The following is a 20,563-nucleotide window of genomic DNA, read 5'->3' as shown; positions in this document are numbered from 1 at the left end:
AATGGATATATTGATCAGTAGATGGTAGGTGATTAAAAACACATAAATTTTCCAACAGTAATCCTGTCTTTAAAGCCATTATTATATAGACCACTAAACGACACAACAATAACTTGTTATTACAATACTTATAATACTATAATATAGTTAATACTTGTGGTGTTATATTTAGGTTCTTTTATGTTTATTTATTCAGGAATTATTCTAAGAGGTAGACAGGAAGTAACACTAAACATTCCTCGGTATCCGATCCCAGCTACTTCATATATTACAAGTTATATACAGGTAGTTACTTATTTAAACTGTGCACAAAATGAACTCAATACAACACCGTTACAATGTAATATAACTAATTATCGCATATATGGTCGTTAGACACTACCTGCAGGCCTCTCTATACACACATATATATATAAGTAATGAAGCGCGCGCGCGAACACAATAACTAAGTGTATGCCCATTGTCAGATACTTTATTTCGGGTCATCGGAGGCAAGACGCAGACCGGGGGGCACGAAAACGATTGTTATACGTGACGACACGACGGACGAGCTCATGCATACACACATACACACTCACTCACACGCGATAATAATAAAAATTAAAATGATAAATGATCGAGTGATTTGTCTCGTCGTTGTCGATCGCCGACGCACGCTAAACGGACCGACATCGTCATCATCATCAACGTCATGCATATAAAATATACAGTGTGTGCGATGGCCTAGCCATTTGTTATAAGTAAATTCTCATAGTGGTGACGAAGAGAGGAGGAGAAGGCAAACGAAAAAATAAATAAATATCGGTCATCCCGCACGGCCAGATCCCTCTGCATCCGTACGTACCAACCTAGACAGCGCGTGTCTGTGCGGGAAATCACACGCGATCCTTTTACTTTGTACATCTACAACATTTGCACGGCGTTTTTGAGAAGGGAAAAAAATTTGTCGCGGTAACACGTCGTCCCATTTTTCGTAGGTATAAAATACGAGTAATGCAATCACAGTGATAATAAATCTACGCGCATTACGCATAGGTATCCCTATATCATAATACAATGTACGATATAAAACGTAAAAATACGTCTGCGTGCTCGATTATAAAGTATCTATATTTTTCGCCGACGATCGCGTGAACCTCTCCTTTGCCGTCGTTCAAACAATCATCCTAACCTACGAACACGCACGCTAGACCGCCGCATTAATCGCGTTGTTGTTATTATTATTATTATTACAAGACTGCGCGGCTTAGCGTCTTGTACAGGGAAAAAAATGTACGTCGTCGTGCGGAGTTTTGTGTATAAAGTCGTGTGTGTATGTGTGTGCGCTCGGTGTGTCTGGTGTTGGCGCACGAAGACATGGCCTACACGACGAACGACTACGACAACGGGTTGCGTGCCAGCCGGTCAGCGGCGTTGCGGCGGCTGCCACGCGGTCCGGGCGTGCGTGCCACCACGTCCGCCGCCCACGTAACGCGTGTAAACGCGCGCGCGCGCTCGCGCTTGTATAGGTATATATTCCACAAGCTCTCGCTCGGCAATCCATCTCTCCGCTACTGCTGCTGCTTGTTGCGTACACCTCCTCCTCGTCATCCTACCCCTAACCCTCGCCGTCCCCCCGCGCAGCTCATATATTATTATTCGTCACGACTCGGCGGGAAACTTGCGCGCACATCACAACGATGCAATATAATATATTATTATACCGTGTTATTATATTTTATATCATGTATTATATTATAGGAAACGACGTCGTCGTAGTCATATATGTACACGACGTTTAACCGAATTTCGTTGCGCGCTCGCAAAGAGGACGTCGTAGGAATGCGTATACCTATATATTAGGTATATAGGAGTGATGATTCGCGTTCGCGATATCATCATAAATAATATATAATATTAAGTATACCGCCGTCGTCTTGGTGCACTCCACAAAGCGTACCTACCTGTATATTATTATTATTATTATTATTATTATATGCACGCGCGTGCAGTAGCGAGTATTACGAATGATTTTCGAGGACGGCGGTGGACCGTGGAAAATCGGAGAATATAACTATGCGTGTCCGTCCAAAGTATAATGTAAAAAGCGGCAAACCGAGCGGCGGGAGCGATGGTCGGACTGCAGTGTGAGTGGGGCTGTTGTACAGATAGATACGGGCGAAATGCAATGACGTGTGTAATAGGCGAGACGAATAAAATACTTCGCCCCCCTCCCCGCTCGCCGCTTCTGTATGGACGACGTGAGAATAGAACAGAAATAAATGGAATACATTTTTTTTTAGAATAATAGACGGTATATAATAATAATGGTAATAATAATAATAATAATAATAATAATAATGTGATGTATACGCACGCAGTATACACGGCGACTGCGCGACGGCGGTAAGAGGGCCGGGCTTACAACCGCATCGGTACACAAACATTTTGACGGTACCACCGCGTTTGGGCGGAGCTTGGGCGGCGTGACGATGCGCGTGTACCGCGGACGTGGCCTGGCGAAAAGTTACGGCGGTAGCCGTGAGACAACAGAACGAAAGTCACTCCCCCCGCAACAGCTTCGGCGGCGGCGGCGACCGTTGACAGTAGTGTACAGCGGCGAGCGTACGTAATCCCACCCTGTTAGGCGACCGTTCGACGGCAAAGCCCGCGGCGCGCTCGTGAAGAGTGTTCAGATGTTATCGCGTGATATGCAACCGTCGTAGTTATAATTTTATTTTAGACGCCCAATACAGCACTGTTAATACGCAATATTATTCAATATCATGTCATCTGTATCGCGATAATGTGTTCGAGTGAAAAGTAAACATTTGCTGAAATTAAAAAATCGATACACTAACGAGTAAAAAAACAGTCGTCGTCGACGATGTTATTGTGCACCGCATGATATTTTATATCATATAGTGACTGTATTCTGGACCCCGAAATCGTATGCCGACTGCTGCCGAGGAGGGTCTTCGTCGTTCCCCTGCCGCGATATAATATTATATTCACACGTGTCCGGACGAAACATCGCGCGGCTGTACCAGTGCTGTAACACAATAGTACGTTTAGGGTGCGGCGCGAGTGCATGACTTGTGTTAGCACGACGCTTTTACGGGGACCCGAAGACCTATAGGGCTCGACCGCAAGATCCGTTGTTAACTTTTTTTTATTCATTTTTTACAACTGTCCATTTAATACATTACAATAATAATATTATTATTGTTGGTTAAAACACTTGTAACAATAATTCGCACGCGATGTACAATATACGAATATACGAAGAAATATACGAAATAAACGTTTCGTTTTTACTTTGAATATTAGCCGTAGTATTATCGTGTACGCGAATAATGTTATAATAAACTTATATATAAATATATATGAACGGGCTATTTAAGAAATCTCTTTGGTGTATCTTTCACGACGATCGTGTCGCGACGGTCGGCACACGCAGAGATAACATCCATCGCAGCAGCTCGCAACGTAACTAATCCATATAAATTTATGCGTCTGTATCTGTACACGTATCTTTACCGCGAACACAATAGTGTCCTAATAGAGTACTCTAATGTCCATGATCCATATACGCTAACAGGATAACTTTTTATACTTCGCGACGGTGATCGACAGTGAGTGGGGGGGGAGGGGCGCATCTAAATGTTTATCCATCACGGATATAGGTATATATATCAATGTCTAGTTACGCCATCGGTGAGTGCACTACAACTGTAGCCATTGGGTACACACATATCGGTAGGTACGTTTGTTATTAAACATAAATTTATTCATTCTACATTGTTATAACGAACGAACGAGGACTAGAAAGAAACCTAGTTTGCGGTAACCGCTGTCGCCGATGATGATGCTGCAACGGGTACCTATTATTATACAGCGAGAGAAGGTACGTGGTCGACGGTTCTATATAGAAATTTATTAAACGATCGCGGGAAAATACTGCCACCCGACTGAACCGGTACGCAAGTACGGTTAAACGTGTATATATCATATATGTATATGTGTGTGTGTCTGTAAACGTTTTATCGACCAAAATAATAATTATTATTATACACACGAATTTGTTTCGCGCAAAAACAACACGCACAGGCAGTACGCGTAATTATATACAGCGGCTGTTCGGGATGAAATTCACGCGAGATATAGGTACACCGTTTTGCGTATTAAACCGCTATCGTCTTGTGCGTGTGTAATAATAACCGAAACTTAAAAAAAAACTCAGATATCGGAGGCAGCGACGTAATTAAATAAGTATAAATTAATAATATACCTACGAATAGATCGACCATTTTAAGTGACGCGGCTAACACGACTAACACTACAGTATATTATAGTCTTCTAGACAATATTTTGAAAAATTTCTAATGGACTTCATGACACAAATTCTAACAAATATGTATACCAGACAAACATATATGTCCGACGAGGGGTGATGAATTAATATTTTGTATCTACCTATACTAGAGTTAAACTACTCTATAAATTAATTTTATTTTGTTCACGGGTTTCCGTATTTAGAGGGCTTCTCAAATAATAATGCAGAATTAGTCTTTAAATTTCAAAACACTGTAGATTGATTTATGTTAGTTTTATGGATAAATTTAAATTTGACCAGTCAGCGTTTATTGTACTTACTCGAAAAACAACACATTTTTTGTTTTATATAATTATATCCATTAATATTTCCATGAAAAACAAACCTCCTCACTAAAATTCAAAAACTTATCGAAGTAAACATTAAAAGTAAGTACTTAAAATATAGAAGTATCATTATTGCTAAAATAAATTACCTAACAATTATTAAATTTTTTCTTCAACTTTCAAATAAAACGAAAAAAATAATAACATTTCTAATTTTCCGTTATGTATGTGAGAATATAAGATATAACTAAAATGAAAACGCTTATCTAACAACAACAATTATTCGTTACATAAGAATACAAACACCATATTAAATATAATGTATAAAAGGTATAAATATAAATGATAGTCTTTATTATTATTACACAACTTTTATCTATACTATTTAGATAATTTCAATACCTAATCAGATTATTATTCACCAGAAAATTGACAAAAATGAATATTATAAAATTATAAACCTAACTAATCGTATAAATATATTGTACATTGCTTCAATGAACAGTAAAATCCGTTAAATGTGATTACCTCTAGGTTGAGTTAAAGTGGTATCAACATAGCTGACAGATAACATAAAATAAGATTAAAAAATGTATTTTAATTAAATAATAAAATTATTTGGTAAATATTTTAATATTATTTAATACTCCCGATATTGAATTAATAAAACTGCTTTAAAATCAGTATTTATTTAAATTAGGTAAATATAAGCTTTTAACATATTTGTTTTTTATAATACTATGGCATATATCTAACTGTGAGTACTACTTTTGATATCGAATGAACAAAAAATAATAAAATTACATAAAAAATCAATATTTATTTAAATTAGGTTTGAGCTTTTTACATATTTGTTTTTGTAATATTCAGACACTTTAAATAAATTAAGCAATTTAAATGAACAAATTACAAAAAAACAATATTTGTGATAAAAAAAAAATAAATAAATAACCAATAACTGTTGAATAATATTGTTCGAAAAATTTAATGAAAGTTCTCGATCGAAATTGTGAATGTATTTCATATTCCGGCTAAATTGCTTAAATGATTTCTATTATTCTCGTACAACAAATATATACCCTTTAAGTATCAAATACAATTAAAAATATCAAAATTCTTAAATTATATTAAGTTGAAATTAAGAAAAGTTAGTAATTTAGGATTAATGAAAAACATTTGAAAAACCCTTGAAAAATGTAAAAAAAATTACTGAAATACAAAAGTTAAAAGGCAATTTAAGTAAAAAAATTGAATAGAATGCTTTTAAAATAATAATAACTATAACTTACATCAATAAAATATTACTCGTTTATTTAAACTACTTAAAATTATAGTAGCTAAAGTTCTATTAAAACATTAAAAATTGATGAAGTGAAGATTATTGATAATTATCAAACCAGTTAACTCATACAAACTATTTTTGGGTGAGAAAAAATTTAAGCACTGACATAACTAAAAAAAAATTATTAATTTAAAAAAAGTTTTCTTATTTTTCGAACATTTTGTATTCTTCGCCATGTTTGATACATAAAAAAATTGTCAAAATATGTCATTCTAATAAATTCTAAAAATAGGTTAATACTACCCAAATATACATTTTCAATAGCTTTCCTATTCAAATATCCATTGATAGTTTTCACTCTCATTTTAACCTCTCATTATTATTAAATATTTTTATAAATGTATATTTTTCATATGTTTAATATGCCTATATATTATATTTTTTTTAAAGTATAAATAAAAATTATGATCTAGTTATTTTTGACATAATTTCAAATAATACCAAAGACCTATATATGATGCAAAATAGATTTACAATGAGACTGAAATGAAAATAAATATTTATCACATACAGGTAATATTCTGTGTAGAAATACGAAGTTTATATTGCATAATTTTATAAATTTAAAAGTTATGAATGAGAAATATTACGTCTGTAAAACAATATTATTCAATGTATGAGTATCATACCTACACATAACCAACGTCGCTCAAGTCATTCAACATTATTCAATGCATACACGCAAACAAAAAAATACCCGTCACATATCACAAATTATACTATTATTCGGCTCCGACGGTGCAGGTGTCACACACTACTGATTACTTATATCATTGATTTTTAAAACAAACAGATAAGCCATAATATTATAAAGAACTATTCGGCTACCACGCCGCCCGATCCTACATATCCATAGTATGTACATCTATCCGCCACTCCCTGACAACTACAAACCACCGCACCCGATAAATTTCTATAGTATAATGCAACGGCAGGGTATACGCGTAAATATACTACAATGTTGACAGCTCCACAAGAAATTATTTGTATATAGCCGCCGCGTTTTATCATTGAGCCACCTAATTGTGTATACAATAAAAATCAATAATCATGGTTGATATATTATGATAAATCGAATTTAAAGAAAAAAAATCAAATATATTAGAAATATAGAAAAAATGTGAAAAACAGTACCTATAATAAACGAATATGGTATTGTGTCGTTACTTAAGCATCCAAAATCGCATAGTTATTTTAACCTATAGATAGGTGGACAATACTATTTTTATTATATACCTATGTACTTAAAACATAATATATATTGAGTCGATTATAATATACTATTATTACCTATTGGCTATTACTAATATTATTGTTATAATTATTATTGTTGTTGTTATTATATGTACTCACTATTATACTAATATACACGTTATACTATTATGTCTAACTACAGAGATAGCAGTAATTGATATTTACGACAAATATTAATTTAGTTTAATTTAAATACACACGGCTGGCGACAGTCGTGGGAACCCGTCGTCAAACGACCAGTGTATACGTATACTTGCCGTGCCCCCCACCCCATCGCCCCCATAAACTCGATATATATTGCAATCGTGGATAGCGTCTGCAATTCGATGAGAACTATAAAAAAATAAGTTTTTTTATAAAATATATGTATTATAGGTATAGGTACCGCGCGTGTAAATGCGTGCCACATAAACCGCGCACATATCGCGTACGTCATTTACACGGCGTCAAACATGTCACAAACGCCGCATAGATATTACATACACCCAAGAATATCGTAGCAATAATAATAAAAAATGGAAATAAATAAGTCGAAAAGTAGTTGTCACGAGTAAAGTTCGTATCCGACGGATGTCGTCGTAAATGCATACATTCATCTGCGATAGTAAAATAATATACAATAACCGTTATTGTTATATTGCCGTGTACTTTTCTCCATAAATTCTGTACGACTGTACGTTTAGCGTACGGTACAATTATTATTAGTGTCCCTATACGGATTCATCACAACACGACATGTGTCAGAAAAACAACTATAATATTGTTTTGATACATACAGATGTGTAAAATGGCCGGAGTAAAATACGAAAACAGACCTGAAATAAAAGAATTAAAAGGACGCACAGTAAGCTGAGGGTAACATTGCGTTCCCTGGGATATTTTTGACTGTATTATTATAACAAAAAATTATAATTTAACTATATGACATATTATTATCATATAGTTTATAAAATGATTCTGGAGAAAAAAGTGTTAATTAAATAATGTAATGTACAAAAATAATAAAGATACTTGAGGTTCGAAAAAAAAATAACTGAAATGTATAATAATTTGTCCATTGGATTTTAATCGTGTACAAAGTGGAATTTTATTCTATGGGCATACATTATATACTTATTTATATTTGAATTGAAATTTGGCTTATGCAGTTTGCGTATAATTTCCATTACGACGACAACTCCGCGGACCCAGGTGCTATCGGTACAATTATTACAATACGAGTACGGCGAGGAATTATTTGTGGAAAAAATTATACGTTACCTCCACCGCAACGGTCAACATCATGAGCATAGTGACAATCGCAAGCGCGAACTTGGACGACGCGAACGACGACTGTTGCGTTGCACGTCGGCGAACCGGCCTCGGTCGGCCGGCGGGTAGTTGGTCGACGGGCTCGCGATCTTCGTGGACTTCCCGACGGCAGAATGTCGGACGACACCACGAAGTCGCCGTCCACTTGGTCCATCTTGGCCGCCATACCCATTTGCTGCTGCTGGCAGCAGTGATCGTGGTGGCGGAGGTGACGGTCATCTCGGTGGCGGCGGCGGCGTCTGCGTCTGGGGCCGCTGGTGCCCGACGGCGGTGCAGCGCGGGATAATCGGCGAGCGCGTCAACGGCAACGAAGAGATCGCCGTCCCGCCGGTGGGTTCCTCTGCGGCGGCCGCCGATTCCGCCGCATGTGTAACCTCCACATGCGGCGGCGGCAGCGGCGGCCGGCGGCGGAATGACGTTAATAATTAATATTCGGTCGGAACGTTTTGTAGCTTTTTACCTCGTATTTGTTCGATACCGTACGTTTCGCTCGGCACACTACGCGTTTCGTGCAAATTTCGCGGCGCACAGGATTACAAACCGGGAGAAAAGTTAACGTCTACTGCTACACGGCAGGCTGCGCGCCGTTTGCAGGGACGGCGAAGTGGAAAATTATTATTTCACCGGGTTCGACAAAAACGATTAGGTAAATGCAAATGTACGATATTGACGACGACGTTCGGGTCGAGAAAAAATAAAAAAATAATTAACAACGCACGAGAGTAAAACCGCGTCGGATCAAAGTCAGTCACACGCGCGATCGAATTTTATACGTACGCGACACTCGAAACGGCGATCGTGACAACTATATATTATATGCACTACAACTACCGCCTACTACTAGTGAAAAGTGGTGATACACTGCCGGGCAGGACGGCTCTTGCTAGAGGCACAGCGGCGGCGGCGGCGGCGGCAAACGTCTGACCACGGGCAAAAAGCGGCGGGAGTATATCCTGGCCCGGAGCGGCGCAGTGCTTCTGGTAGTATGGAACAGTGTGTAGTAAGTAGTGGTGGCGGCGGCGGTGGCGGTAGTGGTGGCCGTTGGTGGTGGCGGCGGCGATGCCGGCGGTGGTGGGAGTATAACGAGACCGTGGTGCACGAGCGGTGGCGGTGCGGAGGGTAGCCTCGCGGCGCGGCGATGCCGGTCACCGGCTCGCGGGCTCGCGTCGCGGTGGTCGTCGTCATCGGCTGCGGCGGCGAGGCAATGCCCGAGGCCGCCCGCTAGATCACGACGGCGGCGGCGAATAATGCCCCGAAGCGCAGCGGCGGCGGGGGCGCGGGGAAAGATTTAGTTTGCCGTGTAATAATGTAATACCGATCGTCGATCTATTTAGTTAACTATATCGATATCGTACAATATATAATACGATACGGTTTATATGGATACGTTTTAATTTATTAAATTGCGAAAGTAGGGATAACGATGGCATATAATAAAGTCACATTTCTTATATTATTATAGCGACGTCCCGACGATGCGCGAGTCGAGATAGAGGAGGAAACGTAAACACGTACCTATATACATCATTTTACCGACAGTATTCTTCCTCGTGTGTCTGTGTGTCTCGCGAGTGCAGTTTCCGTTTTTCGCACATTCCGCATACCTATTACAAATTACAATATTATTATAATACACAGACGCGCACCTACCTATATATATATATATAATAGCCAACGGGTAATGGTAATGCTTACGCGCGTGTCCCGCGTGTCGCGACATCAACGAACGGTGTGAAATTAATTACGTATTGGTGTATTACGATTAGTATATAGTAGATATATAGGTATATTAAAATACAATATCTACATATTTACACACGCTATACTGCATCTCGTACATATAGTGTAGTAATTATGCAGTACGCACATAACCTATGCAATTGTCCTGTATGCCCATACGAATGCTGTACGATTGAAATACCTATAATACTATTACATATAATATATTATATTATATACCTACAACTATAGCTATTGTAATATAACGATAGTAATTAGCAAAACGTCTGTATCTTTGATTTATTACGAGTATGTATTGTTTATGGTATATAGCTAAATAATGTACAATCACACATACATGCAAATTTGCAGTGATTTGTCTGAAATAGCTATTTATTTTACGTTTAAGATTTATCAACATCAACAATGCGTATTCGCAAATATTCAACAAAGATAATACGATTATAACTGTACCTATAACTATTATAAAATATCAATATATTTACACGTCGTACCGATTACCGCTGAATATTATAATGTCGGTAAAATGTAATTACTATTTAAACTTTATATTAAAAGCATAATACATGGATTGCATTTATCTACATAGAAAACTGTTTAATTTACAAACTTTATTTTAAAAGCTAGTCTAGTTATGTGAGTTAAAAAAAATTTATAATTTCTAAAAAGATATGTTTTAGTTTTTTTTTTTTGTTAATCGGCCGTGTCATCAGTTCGAAATTTAAAATTTATTTATACAGCGCAATAATTAATTAAATTCAAACTACTTTCGAATTTTAAATAAACTACATTACTATGCTACGATGATCGGATATGCTGATTAATTGTAATTTTTATTGAAAAGATAATCGACAACACACGTCGTGTCAAATAAGAGTGATTTAAAAATTATACGTTCGTTTAAGTATAATATTTTACAAAATGTATTAGTAACGTGTGACTATAATATGATATTGATTATATTATAATTAAAATAATTTGTCAACTTTTCAAAAACGTAGAATAATAATTTCTAATGAACATAAATAACTGTGTACAACACTATTGAACGTATGCGTAATAAAATAAATATAGGATTAAATAATTTATTACAAGCAGCCAAGCAAGAATAACAATTTTACCATGGGAATTATTCATCAATATATAAAATAGTATTTTTAATTTAATTTAACCATTTATATAAATGTATTGATAAACAGTCGTGTTGTCCATGTAGGTAGTCTTAACCTATATTCAACGAGATTAAATGTGTTATACTAGATTAATTTTTGGTACTCAAATATTAAAATCGTATATTTTAAATTTTATCTATTTCAAAATTGGTCATTTGTTTAAAAAATAACAATATACTAAATTAGTTGTAAACAACAGATAAGTATGTATATTATTTTTTTTTTTCACCTAATCGATTTAATTCGGCAAGTCACTTGTTTTCAGTGATTTCTCTTTGATTTTAAGAATAAATATATAGTGATCAATAACTTATTCTCAAGGTCATGATAAAAGAATCAGCGAAAAAAATGTATAATTGGATGTAGGTATATAATATATTTAAATTTTTATTTAAAACAAGTATCAAGTATAAATGCACGCGATGTAAGCCGACATTTTTACTTTCTCGTTTTTTTTTTTAAATCGAGCAACTGTTACCACAATTACCTAACTCGATATTTAATCAAAAATAATTTTCAAAATTGTCTAATTTGAAGTTAGATTTAAAAAATTAAGATTCATTCATATAATGCAAGCTATCTGTTTATACATTCGTACCTCCTTAGCGACCTTAGCCAGTCTAAATGCAAGAGTATCCACAAGCAAAAATTTAGAGGAAAAACCTTGAGTTTCATTAGAAATCAAAAACATTACTATTTTAAATTCTTTTAACAACAATAAATAGTTATAGGATTTTTATTTAAATATAATGCTTTCATAAACAAACATTCATTAATATCATTTTTTTTCTTCTAATTTTTAACTAATTCAACGCGCATTGCATTTTGTTATCTTTTCGAAATATTTACAACTTTTTCTTTACAATAAATAGATGTATATTATATTATAATCTTTAATTATAATAAAAATTAAAATATAGGTACAAATATTACACAAAGACATATAATACTATTTCAAAATTTTTGTCAATTAATTGTGAAATAAAATTAAAAATCAAATAATATATAATAATTTATTTATTACTTTTTCATTTATTTTTGAAGGTATGTAAATATAAATAGGTACTGTATACACTACTGATTAGACTCACAGTTAATTAACTCATTAAGACTAAAACTGTAGGTCATATATATATATATTATATATATATTATCGCATATAGATAAATATTTATTTATTAAATTTACTTCACGGCATAATATTTGTGTATTTTAAGGGAATAAATCCCAATTTTAAGCATTTATTTTAACGATTAATACAATGTGTTTTTAACTTAATGCATCAAAAAGTATTAACATTTTTTTACATAATTTAATGTCATTATGAAAAAAAAAAATGAAAAAAATGTATTTTTCCTATTTTATTTTTTACCGTTTTTACCTTTATGAATGGCAACATAGCTCATATAGATACATATTATAAAATACATAATAATGAATATTTATAAGTATATTACAAAATTAATTTTTTTTTTTTTATTACAATGTATAATAATATTTATTTTACTTTATTCTTGGACCCTATCTGAATCAAATTGCAGCGGGCCGGTTTACATATATAATAACACACAGAAAAATATTTATTCATTAAACTCACTACACCGGTTAATATATAGTCAATGTATATTTTTAAATGCATACTTCTCAATAATATGAATATTTCTCGATTTTACGCAAATATTTTGACGATTTTTACAATTTCTTTGACTTTACACTTTGAAAGATATTACTATTTTTGAAAATAATTTTTACATAATTTTATGTCATTACGAAACTACGTTTTTGAAAAAAAAGTATTTTTTAAGAGTTCTTACATTTTTAAATGATAACATAGATATTTAGTATCTATAGAATACATATTATGAAATACATTGTATTTATTATTTATAAGTACCTACATTACCATGTTAAATTTATTTTATTACAATGCGTAATAATATTTATTTATGGACTTTTCAACTTATTGATTCATTCAGTTAGTAGAGTCTTCAACAAAGATGAGTTTAATCGGTAAACAGCATCTACTGTATCTAACTATAGTATTTTTTAAATAGTATAATAATAAAAATCAAAAATTTTGTAAGCATTACTTGTTGTATTATAGGAATCTGTGCTCCAACTATTTGAACTATGACTACTTGGACATCTACATTAAAAAACAATTATTATCACGTAGAAAAATGTAAATAAGAAAATTAATCTAGTATCTTAGTAACTAAGTAATATTTGTCACAAAACTACATGGTATTAGTGGAAAAGGAAAATGTAGTCCTTGGTCCATGTTCAAGAAAAATTATTTTTCCCGAGTGTTAGAAATCTCAGAGACTCAATACTACTTTTCTGTGCGTTGACATCGTAGTTCAATATCAGTATCATAAATTCATAACATTCATAATAATAATACCTACTTATTTATTTTTAGTAATTGAGTATTACTTTTTTAATTATTTAAATCAAAACTCTAAAATTTAAAAAAATTTAAAATAAATTACAATCTAACATTAGGTATATTAAGAGTACCTATATATTAAAAACCATGTGAAGGAAAACCTCCGAAAACGTTTAACCGTTAATAATCATTTGATTTTTATTCATTTGAGATCGGAATTTTTTTACCCGGTATCTACATTTCAATTCCCATAATATATTATTTTTATCTGTAGAAAGTAAAACGACTGTCTTTGAAACAACAGTTATGGAAAACGATGCTGTGCGATGCCATGCCGTTGCGTGCTAAGTCGCCAGAGACCAGTGACCACGTCTACATGGACGATTTTTTTTTTTATGTCAAACACGCTTGTTATTAATATTATTGTCGTCAGAATGGAAGTTATCGCGCACGAAAATAATACCTATAGCTATATTAGGTAGTAGGCACTATGTACGCGCGCGCGCACACACGCACACACATACACACTATAATATTATAAACTTCGCGTGTACGAATATCATGCTGCATGTTTTACAAACAAACGTTTAAGTTCCGTGATGTGACGTTTAAGTTATACATAATATTATATTTATGTATACAAATATTATGTACAGTTGAATTCGACCGCTGATTAAAACGATCAAGAACAACAATTTACATATTATACATAATAAAATACGGCGAGTATATATCGATTAAAAAAATACTAATAACGAGCGCTTCACGTATAATGAAAAATAATAACAGTCACGGAATTCAGTTTGTTGTGTACAATATTATTATCACGATGGAAAATTTGTCGATTTGAAAGGAATACAATACAGATACCTGTTTGATGAATACACTACGCGCGTATTATAATAAATACTTTTATGTGTATGTAATATAATATATACCTATATCCGCAGAGACTGGAAAGAGGGATCTATATATTATAGTTTATTATACCGTGTACTCCGAGTCTGTATTCGTTTTAATTCGAATTGATACACGTAATAATAATATATGTGCGATATACGTACGATTATGCACGTACCTATATATATATATATACGCGTACCTACACTGTATAGACGTATAATGCGCAAAGCGTGTTTTAATTATAGAAAATAATTAGGTCGTCACGACCCCCAAAACCCTCTCACCCGCCACCACAGATCCCGTGCGTGGTATCAACACTCCTAAAACTGTACGGTATAAGTATAATATATAATATACTACCTATATTATTATTATATATATATATATATGTATACACATGGACCGGCTATTCGATAATCGTCGATAGTCGCGCATACTGCCGTCGGTCTGTCCGTCCGTCCGTCCGTCCGTAGGTACAGCCGCCAGCCACGACTGCAGGACTTTGCTCGCGCTACAGGTTCACCGCCGTTGTCCAGTCGTGCTGGTGGGAGAAACGAGACCAAACACACCAGTTTGGTATAATATTATGTTGTATATTATGTATATATATGCGGTAGGCATGGTATAGAGTGGCAGTGGACGACGGGTGATAATATATATAAGAACGGCACGAATGCGACCTCGTCTGCAATTATCGATCAATACTATACCTTACATACTGTATAGGTAATATGTATACAATCGATAATTAAAATTACGAGTTTGGTGAGCTTTCACGAATTTTTGTTTTTCTACTCCCGATGTTCCACTGTTATTGTTAGATTTTTACTTACGCAACAATGATGTTTATGTGCAAAACAAAACCTGTACAACAATCGTTTTTCTCAAAAAAATCGGAGGTGTTTTTAATGCTATACTATAATAATGTCATGAATATTATCATAGCATATTCATTACGAGTACCAAATGCATAATGATATGTAACAGTACTTAAGGATTGAGATTTGAAAACACTTAAAACATTTACTTGTGTAGGTAAAGTAGTATTCTTTGTGAACTAACATTTTAATTAATTCCGATCTTTAATGCCATTTTTAAAAATCTTCAATTACAGTATTAAAAAGAGCATTCCGAACCGCATATTATTATACCATGGCAATCATTCGACTATATTTTATACGACACTGAATATATTATACAAATCGTGATCGTTATATATTTTAAAAATTTAATTTAGAAGACCGTATAAAGTGAAAGCTACGTAACGCGCTGAACGATTAAAACGATTTATTAATTAAATTTAAATAATTTTATATGTTATAACAGTATATATGCACGTCGTGGTATCTGAACACTTATAATATATTCTGCTCATTAATACAATCGATTACGCCTAATTAATAACTTTACCTCAATACATATTATATTATGCATAATAATATTTTATACGTCTTAAGTATATATTTTGTACATCAACATATTATATCAATATTACATTATCACTATGAATTCGTCAATGTAATTCCAAAACAGCTAGACAAAGTAGGTACGTATCTCTAATTTACCATTCATAAAATTTTCAACTTCTATCATTGTTTTTTTTGATCACTGAAAAACGTCTCGATGAAATTTTATAAAATCTATATCAATATAATTATTTAATATATTTTTTAAACTGTAAGCTCGGTAAAACTCAAAGACAGAGTCAAACTTAACTCATCTTTAAAATATATTAAATATTATAATTTTAAATCCTTATATTTTATTTAGTATAATATATTTATTTATACGTGGTTATTGGTTATGTTATTTATTATAGTATAATCGTATGCGTGAACATTTTTAGAGACTATTATAAAATGAACAATTATTATTGTTCATAAAATAAAAATATCAAGAAAAATCAGCGAGTCTCTACAATTTTAATAAATGCCATATACTGTAGTTTATGGTATTGTGTAAGTATATCAAATGTATAATCATGTACGCGCAGTATATACGGTATGATATATTGTATAATATATATATATAAATACCATTTTATACTATACTATATGCCCGTTTGTTTAAGGTATTATTAGGTTATATATTTTTTTTCTGTCCTTTTAAAACACCATTACTATTATATACCATCACGATTCACGAACCTCTATAATATAGGTAAACACGATTATATTCCTGTCGTTAAAATATCGTAAAAAATTACTAGTGCGGAATTAACGACGTCAGTAAATTTAGATTATTATTCGTATTTAACATTTTCAAACAAAACCGTATCTGAACAGAAAGCACGCGAGGATGCATATTTTAAACCAAAAAAGTTACTTTTCAAAATATATTGTCATTAAATTAAAAACCATTAAAAAATAAAAAGTAAATAAACAAATAAAATTCAAACACGCTGTATAATATATTTGACAATGCTCGCATGAAGAGTATAGACCACTTGGACGGATCTACATTGCTGTTATTTTAGATTTGAAAGCGATGAATCATCACATTTGAAAACCAATTCTGAGTGGAGCTCGTTAAATTAAAAACAATATTATGTATATTGCATTTTGCGTTGAAAATTTAATGAGCAGAAAAACATATAACTTATACGATAATTGAAAATAATAAGTTGACTCTGACAAATTTCAGTTAGTATTAAACTCGTTTCAAAAATAATCATCATATTTTCGCAAAATGGCAAACCTTAAAAATTCTTGTAAAAAAAATGTTAAGTTAATTTTACAATCATTTTATTTTTATCATAAAAGTATAGGAAATATCAGATCACACTAATAATTTAACAATTAAAAACACCATTTATTTAAAAATTGAAATATCTATTATCTAGATAGATAATCTAATTATTAATAATTTCCACATTTCCACATTATAAAATGTATAAACATAAGTTTGGTGGATACTACTATCGGTAAGATTTAGGAAGGAAACTTTGGACATCTTCAGGAAACATTTTAAGCTACCTCTTTAAAAAATTTAGTTCGTCAATAACATTTATAATATTAAATGCTAGTAAGTAATCAGCTGGTATTTATTGAAACAATTCGACAAACCTTTTTTTTTTTACTAGAATTAATTTTTTTTACTAATATCTACGTCTTTTTTGTTAACTTGCACGTGAATATTTATTTATCTCATTTACTATGATCTCTATTATTCCATAACGGTTATTAACATAGTATACTATTGTATACCTGATAAACCGTTAAATACGCATGTCTATGTTTCTTATCAAATACTACATATATTAATTATAAATAATACTTAAAATATGTTATCAAAATCTAAAATGTTTTTCTCAATTTTTTTATATTAAAAAAAATAAAAATAAATTTATTTATACAGATAAATAATAGATACATATTTTGCAGTAAAAATAGATTCATAATATTAAAATGAGCATATATTTTATTATAATTTATTTATTTACTTAATTTATACACGTATATGACTATACGCCGTGAAACCTGCATAATCTTGATAATGGATTAAAATGTCAAGTCTCCTCCTTCCCTTCACATTCTCACATTCGATTAAATATCTAATAGTCGGATTAAATCTCTATCTATTATCTTTATCTATAAACGCTACACAAAATAAACACTATTCATTAATCATGACAAAAAGATACGCAGAGTAGGTACTTTAATGGCTAAGAGTAAAAAAAACAATTGACAATCAATAATTATAAATACATTTTATTTTATATCGATACTATAGATTTTGCAATTAGATTTTGAATAGTAATTCTGAAATTAATAATGTATTGATTTTAGAATGCCATGGATTTTTTCTATGTTGGTGTGGCTATCATCACCTTTTATAACGATAAAAATTCCATGATTTTTAACTTTAATATCTTTTCTGTTAGAAAAATAAATCTATTTGGTACTTAGGAGGTCAAGAGTAAAAAATGTACAGTATTTTCCTTAAAAAAAATTGAGAAAAACAAAATTAGGAAAAAAACGAGAAAAACGACTAAATCGATTTTCTTATTTTGCTGTAATTTTAAAACGAATAACTATAAACCGTAATTTGCTCTATTCATCAAATGTTTATACAATAATCATTGCTTATTGGTTTTATAAAATGATTTATCGTTGTATTTAAATTAAATTTAATACATACATTACAGTAACTTACTCAATAGTCAATAACGAGATACAATCGACACTTACTGTACAGCAGTCAGCAGAGTGGTTACTTTTTTTATTTTTTATTACTTTTTTTATTATTATATACTTCTAAACTTTTATACCATTGTTTAATTAAAATTAGTTAATAGTAAACTTTTAATATTTTTATATTATCTACAAATTATGACTTACAATATAATTCTTTAAGTTAATATTGAATTGACAACTTAAATTATTGATAAAAAATTAACAAGTAAACTATTTTGTTTTAAAATGTTTGACTAATCAGTTATTAGATTATTACCAATTAAATATATTATAAATATATTGTGTATTTATGTGGATTTTTAAATATCATTTTTCTGGTAATCAAATAAAATATATTCATGTATATTATATATAAAACCAAATACACTACAAAAATAATAAAAACAAAAAATAAAGTTTTGATCATATACTTGGTGGTACAATTACGTTATTATAAGAGTTAAATATTTTGTTAACAAGAATATACTCAATATAAGTTGAATATTTCTTACCTGTATATCTAACTAATAATTAGCCTTGACTAGTTGTATATTGGGACACAAAAATATATTTGAAATAATCAGTAAATATATTATAATAACACTTAATATTTATAATATATGTTAATATTTACTAATACAAGAACTTTTAAGTCTGAATATAAGTTGTAAACTAAACAATCGACTTTTTTATTTTGATGGCCATTTGAAACAATTTTATCAAACTGTAAATATCTGTAACAAAAATATCGCCTATCCTTATCTGATGAAAATTAAGAAAAAGAAAATTAAGCTCATAAAATGTTTAGTAGACATATAATTATTTCAATATCCTACAACAAAACTAAATGAGAAAATCCAAAATTATGGATTATTAAATTGTATAAGCTAATATGAACAAAAACTTGTTTTAAAATAATGAATATTTATTTATATTAAAATATTTTCTATTGTTTATTTCAGTATTTAGGTGATTATTAGAGTGAATATACATTTATTTCAGACATATTTAATCGGCATAATATAGGCAATTAAGTTATTAATATCTTGAAAACACTAATATTAAATATTTATGCAGTTATTAAAAACTTTCGTCTTTTTATTCGTCGCAATTTTATTATTACCATGCAACAGATTTTTTGAATATATATAACCAACCAGCATAAAAAATATACGCATAGTCAGCAAAATATAAGCCTTAAAAATTAGGTTTCGTGAGTCCAATATGATAAACAACTATTACAAATGTAAATATTAATGTTCAACCCGTTCATGAGATTTTAACAGTTTGTTAAGTAGATAATTACGGCTTTATAATACATAATAAATTATGTTAAATTTAACATGTAATTGAAAATTCAGTGATGTACTGATGTAACCTATTGTTTTTGGTAATAATGATAATAAACGTAATAAGTCTAACTATAAACTAAGGTTTATCTAGAATCAAAACTGAGCCGTGACCGATAACAAAGCATAATATAGTTTGTGTTGGAATAATAGAGATGGTAGTAAATATTATACTAGAATTAGTATTCGAGTGGTAGTTGATTTTTGTGTATAGTTGTATCTAGATATATAATAATTACTTAAATATTTTGGCACGTATTTTTATTTTCATTTGTAATACATACTTA

The 20,563-nt window shown here is 31.6% G+C and overlaps 1 protein-coding gene across 1 annotated transcript in view; it reads right to left on the bottom strand.

The window, feature by feature from the left end:
• Window positions 1-8,767, bottom strand: part of LOC112595590 — a 50,096-nt gene extending 41,329 nt beyond the window's left edge. The window contains exon 1 of the mRNA XM_025340853.1: window positions 8,498-8,767. Within this exon, the coding sequence (XP_025196638.1) occupies window positions 8,498-8,767 (270 nt within the window). The remainder of the gene's footprint in view (window positions 1-8,497) is intronic.
• Between the last annotated feature and the right edge of the window lie 11,796 nt (window positions 8,768-20,563).

Source organism: Melanaphis sacchari, unplaced genomic scaffold (genome assembly GCF_002803265.2).
Source record: "Melanaphis sacchari strain LSU unplaced genomic scaffold, SCAv2.0 Contig28_pilon_pilon, whole genome shotgun sequence".
In the NCBI taxonomy this organism is placed as follows: domain Eukaryota; kingdom Metazoa; phylum Arthropoda; class Insecta; order Hemiptera; family Aphididae; genus Melanaphis; species Melanaphis sacchari.
Note: the sequence above shows the minus strand (reverse complement) of the source record. Positions and strands in the feature narration are given on the sequence as shown.